Here is a 6,000-nt window from a genome sequence, read left to right on the forward strand (position 1 = left end):
GCAGGCAGTTTTCCATTATATATCATATTCAAAAGGATTTCAAGGTACAGGCATTGCATTCTGGGTAAAGTTTTGTCTTGGAACAGGCTGCAGGGAATAACTTATTTGCCATTACTCTGCCCCACCTAACAGTGAAAGGTGGTCTAACCAACTGCTTCTCAATCAGATCTGGAACCATGCCAAAATGTCATGTAAAGTCCTGATATCCAATTCTTTTTGCCCAGACTTTTATCTGAATGGAATGTCTTGCTTTTGATGAATTCCTTTCCATTGCTATAGTATAGTATAGTATACTAAATACTTCTCAAGGCAGTAAATATAAAGCCACCCTTTCTTTAAATAAGATTGGTCCAAGAAAAAAGAAAATGACTGCAGAAGTGATAATTTTGACAGACTTAAAAATTGACGATTTGTACCTTAATTAAATTTTCACTAACCAATTTGCACATTAGAAGGAATTAACTTGACACCCTCCAGCCCTGAAACCTGCTGCATAAACAATACTCTTACATCCAAAAACCCTTACTTGGCAAATGCAAGCCACATAAATGACAGTGGAAACGCCTTATTTAAACATCAGTCATTAGAGGCGGATTACAACTTTGCAGAAATGCTTTGCTGTATGGCTTTTAGCAAAAACTCTGTAGAACCAATGCAGGCACATAAATCAAGGGGCCCTAGAAGGATATAGAACCCTAAGTGTTAGCTTTGGTTGTTGGTGAGTCAGCCATGAGACACCTTGAAAGGCCTCCAATTTTCAGGGTGAGGGCCTTCAATTGCTGATTTGAAGAACTTGTGACTTGAAGAATTTGTTTTAAGAGCTCTCATACTACACAACCAGGAACTAAACTGAATGCTTTTAAGGCAGACCAGTAGGCTAAAGAGGGAAACATGAGATTCCCAAGCCTGTGCTTGGATTATAACCCTAATGCAGGAGACGTTTACAGGAAAGAATCAGCAGATGGGAGAAGGATTAAGAACCACTCATCCATTCTCTGGGTGACCAGATGTCATAACCACTAAAGAGGACAAGGCACCCCAAAATGTAGGACATCCAAGAAAAATGTAGGGCAGGACAAAATAAAAGCTAAAAACACTTGTAGTTTGATTTCATGTGGTTAATTTAAACACTATATTACTTATTATCAAATTTAAAACTATATTACATATAATTTATTAATTACAAGTCGGGTATGCGCTATCTGCAGGGGCCTGCTCACAGGACACAGGAGGACACTTAAGTTCTTTTCCAGGACATAAGGCTAAAAAAAAAAAAGACATGTCCTGGAAAAAGACATCTAGTCACCCTTGCCCCATTCTCCTCTGCAAATGCCTCCTGCATTTGGAAGGAGGGCCCCAAACACTTATTTACTAAGGTAATGTCTAGATTCATTTACAACAGTATGTCTTTCCTTCTTTTTCCTCTACACACAATGAGCCATTAACACACACTCAGTACAGCAGCTCAACACAAAAGTTGTGCTTTGTTTTTCTCTGTAGAAACATCTGAGGAAAATAACCTTCCTGGTACAGGGATGGAACTACACTGGTTACAGGTCCTCAAGTCCACAGTCTAACAGCATAATTCTCTGGATGTTTACTCTGAAGTCCAGTTTTGTTCAGTGGAGTTCACCCTCAAATAAATACACTTAGGACTGCAGCACAACAGTCCAATCCTAACCAAATTTCCAATACTGATATAGCCATGCCAACAGGGTGTGCACTGCATCCCACTTGGGGGGGGGGAGTAGTCATGGAGGCAGCCTCATGATAAGGGAACATTTGTTCCATTAGTCAGGGATGCACTGGAACTGGAAAATCGGTTAGGATTAGGCCGTCATTGGCTCTTATGCAATATGACTTATTTCACAAGGCTTTTGTACTTTTTTTTACTAGGTAGGAACTAAAACCAACATTAGGTTGTATTCCAAGTTTAGTCACAATGATATCCCACTGATTTCAAGTTGACTAATTCTTTATAGGATACAACTCACTGATGGGTCACCTCATTAGCTCATCATCTCCTGTACGCTGTCTTGCTAGTTTCGAGCATTTAGAGCAAGTGTTTAACAGTACAGGGTTGCGCAAGTGTTCAGCCACTGTCAACATGAGATTGCACTGTCATGGAAATCTTAAGTGTCTTTGGTATACTTTACTTCTAGAAACTTGGGCAAGAAGTTGTTCTCCTGCACTTGGTTTAGAAACGGAAGCATTCGAGCACCAGGGAAACATGCCCACTTGGTGAGATTGGAACATACACTCAGAAGACAGGCAAATGTCATGGGACTTCTGGTGGAGGCAAGTACAATTGCTACCATCTGCATAAAGTGCTAACAAGTGCAGAACTAAGGAGGACTGTGGAGACTCTCCCACAACTCTCTCCCATCCTCTGCGCCAGCACAAACTCTGTCTCTGCAGCTCAGAGGCTGGGTCTGGCCAATGTGGGTCAGTGCATTCCTCTACGCCAGCCTAGCCAACTCCAGATTAGCCGCAAACATCATTTATGGCACATTTGTGACACTCCTGGATTGCAGCAGATTAGGATTGCGCTGTTAGTCTACCACAGAACATCTACTACAATTTAGATAATGTCATTGTAAGTGACCCACCTATCCTGTATATCCGGTTATCTCAGTATTTAACACACATTTTTAGGAGACAGACTGGTGTAGTCAGTACTCTCAGGTAAGAACACCACTTCTAAGTCATCAAATGATAAATTGCAATTGTCACATAAACACAACGAAAGCATTCATCCCAAATTCTTTATGTTCTACAAAATGAAAATATTACAGATTATGGAATGACCTTTGCCTTAAATAGATATAACATTTTAATTTTCTCATACACATTAAAGATTTCATATGGTGTTGAAAAATATCCAACAAAAGATCAGCAGCAAGTAAACGTTCAGAAATGTTTTCACCTGTTGCAAGTGGTTCCAGAATAAACTGCTTTGTCATAATTTGAAAAACAATTATCTGATACAATTTTGTTTTCACTTTGAGCCATGTAACCAAAAGTTCTCATTAAGCTATTTATAATCACTACAAGAGCAGTTCTGTCATGTTCTCTAGCAAAGTGGCTAAGGCTTGGTCTTTTTTTCCCCTTCTTTAAAAAATGCAGGTGAATCAAAGCACATGTTGATCTCCAAATGCCAAGAGAGTTACCTTATAGTAGTCGTACAGTAGTCCCAATGCAGCTGCACTGTCTTCATCCCCATTGATGCTCATCATGGCTTTGGTAGCTGCTGTAAGCGGGTTTTCAAGAAAGGACTTCCAAGCTTCATCCTCACTGGTATACGGCCGCCTCTGGGAGTAGACAGCCTCATTCTGAAGAACCAAGACGGGCCTTTTGCTTTAGAAAGAGATTTTTTAAAAATTAATGTCTGCAAAAGCATCCAGATAGACTATGATTTAATCAGGCCCATGTGCACATTTAAAGCACTAAAATCATGCACTGCCAATGTGCCAGTTTTTCTCTTCTGGCTACAGCCTTACACAGTAAGCTGGAGAGTGCCCTAGGTTTCAGGAGCAATTTTCTCAAACAGGCTGAAATGGAAAGAAGGGCCCTCAAAAGCCCCAGTGCATATACAGATGGAGAAGTACAGCTTTTTAGATCCCACCTATAGTCATTTGACCATACTTTTCATCTTAAAAACAAAAACAAAACCAAGCAAGCTAACATGCATTTTGCTCTGCTGGATTGGTTAGCTGGCACATGAAGACTAGAGATCATATTCTGGTTTCACTGCACTCAGATAGGAAGCAGCAAAATCTTTTACTTATTTTTGTCATACACTGTATACTTATTATGAGACTTGGGCATTTGCTTTGGCATTGGAAATACAGGATATAAATTTTTCCAATAAACAATCTTTGAGTTCTGCTGAAATACGACCATCTAGGAAAATACTTCAGAGAACCTTAAGGCCATATTACATTGCTTGTAAGATAACTTCAAGGAAGGGCAGTGCTCATTTAGCCCTCCAATTTTGAGAGAGAGAGAGAGAGAGAGAGAGAATGAATAGCAACTGCATTCTGAGGACAAATGGTGGCTTTAGTGGGGGACCTGACTTTCAGCTAAGACCACCAGGACTTTCTGAGAGCCTCCCAGAATCAGCAGTACTCTCCTAGGGACCAATGAGAGCAATCCAGGAGGCCTCCAAAATGCACCTCCCATTCCTTGAAGGTCACCTCCTCCCTCAAAACTCAGTCCTGCATCTTCTGCCTAACTCTGCTGCAGCCAGTTCTAGAGACAGAGGAAGCACTAACATCACCACCACATCCATGCTTCCACCTCTTCCCCAGCACCTGGCATGCTGAGCAGGCAGGTAGCACAAAGGAGACTTTGCAGCAAAAGCAAAAGAGATGACTGAGCCTGGTTCGCTGGCTGAGGAGGGTGGATTACAGGACTCACAGCCACCATCAATGATGAGAGAAGAAGAAAGTTCATTCTCAGTAAGCTAAACTAACTGAGAAATGCATATGTTGCTGCTGTCCCATGCAGCACCAAATGAACTCATTTGAAGCCGAACCTGCAACTTTTTCTCAAGCCTCTGGATATCACTGCCCTGCCCCTAAATCTTTTTTACTGATGTTATGGCAGAGATTCTTAAAATGGAGCTGCTCCCCAAGAACAAAAAAATACATGAAGCTGCTCCTCCGCTTAATGCCAGCATCCCTTAATCTTTAAAAAAAATATGGAGGTATGTAATCAATGTTACTATGTAGAGAGGTTTAACGGATCTCTTCCTATTTCAAAAGAGAGCTTTCTGTTCTGCAAGTGATCCAGGATTAAGAAAAAAAAAATACAACATTGAACTGCTTGCAGTTTGAAGTAAGTCTAACTATGTTCAGTGGAACTTATTTCCTTTTAACTATGTTTAAGATGACTGTCCTAATTAACAGTGAGTAAAGAAAGCTTCTAGAAATGGTTTGTTAGAGTTGGCAATGCTAAAACCACCACAGGGGAAAGGGTTTTTTTTTTTTAAAACAAAAAACCTTCCTTGCACCAAATCCAGATCACACACACCCCATGACTGCTATTTAAAGAGGGAGGGAAGACAGGAGGGAACACAATGATGCATTTACTGTCAGGTGTAGATTGACCCAAATAAAAGCTCCACCTTGAATATATAATTATGTCACAAGGGCACAGGAGGCACTCTCATTAGCTGCTCCTGAACTATGAAACTTGGGGATTCAACCACCCTGAGTTCCCAGAAGGTATTTTTAATATTCACATCCTGCTTTTCATTTTCAAAGGCAAAACCTTGCAAAAACTCTACGTTTTGGCTAGATTTTGGCAAACTAAATTAATGCATATAGGCAAGCTAGTCTATGTTTATACCAACCAGCAGCATCCAAATGGACCTTGGAGAAAAAAACTCTTTGACCCACAAGTGGTTGAAGACCAGCCCTGGGGAAGGCCATCTCTCAGCATTCAAAAAGGCTGGCTATTTTTAGGCCAAAAGGTAATGTTTAAAACTGTTCATAATTCACATTGACTCAGGAAATCTCACCAATATCACCTGGGCTGGCTTCAAACCAGTAAGAGACCAGTTCAAATGTACACAAGGGTTAGCTGGTAGTGAAGACAGAATTTGAGTTCTGCTTAAAATAAGGAGGGGGAAGACACACAGGTACTATCCGTTCCAGAAACAAACACACCACACAGATAACACCCCCAGACCTATAGTTATATTCTCACCCTGTACATGTCTACAGCATTCTTAGCTCGTGTCATGAAGCCAATGAAAAACAGTTGCCTATAAAAGCTCATGCCACAAACACTTTGTATTTTGCCACTCTGGAGTAGACCTGCCTGTGGACTATGAGAACCCTGTGGGTGGAACACAAAACATGAGCCTTTTGACCCCTCCTACAAACCACACAAAAGCAACCCTGATTGCCACAAGTACATCAGCCAACAAGCAGTCCTAAACAATACCAGCGTTCCATTGGTGAGCCAATCAAAACCATGCAGAACTGAGGCTGA

General features: G+C 41.0%; 1 protein-coding gene across 1 annotated transcript in view; it reads right to left on the reverse strand.

The window, feature by feature from the left end:
- The window catches only part of GRHL1 (grainyhead like transcription factor 1), a 42,021-nt gene extending 38,770 nt beyond the window's left edge, over positions 1–3,251 (reverse strand). Inside the window, exon 1 of the mRNA XM_066640132.1 lies at positions 3,171–3,251. Coding sequence (XP_066496229.1) covers positions 3,171–3,236 — 66 coding nt within the window. The 5' untranslated portion in view covers positions 3,237–3,251. The remainder of the gene's footprint in view (positions 1–3,170) is intronic.
- Positions 3,252–6,000: the final 2,749 nt, after the last annotated feature.

This window comes from Tiliqua scincoides, chromosome 1 (genome assembly GCF_035046505.1).
Source record: "Tiliqua scincoides isolate rTilSci1 chromosome 1, rTilSci1.hap2, whole genome shotgun sequence".
Taxonomy (NCBI): Eukaryota; Metazoa; Chordata; class Lepidosauria; order Squamata; family Scincidae; genus Tiliqua; species Tiliqua scincoides.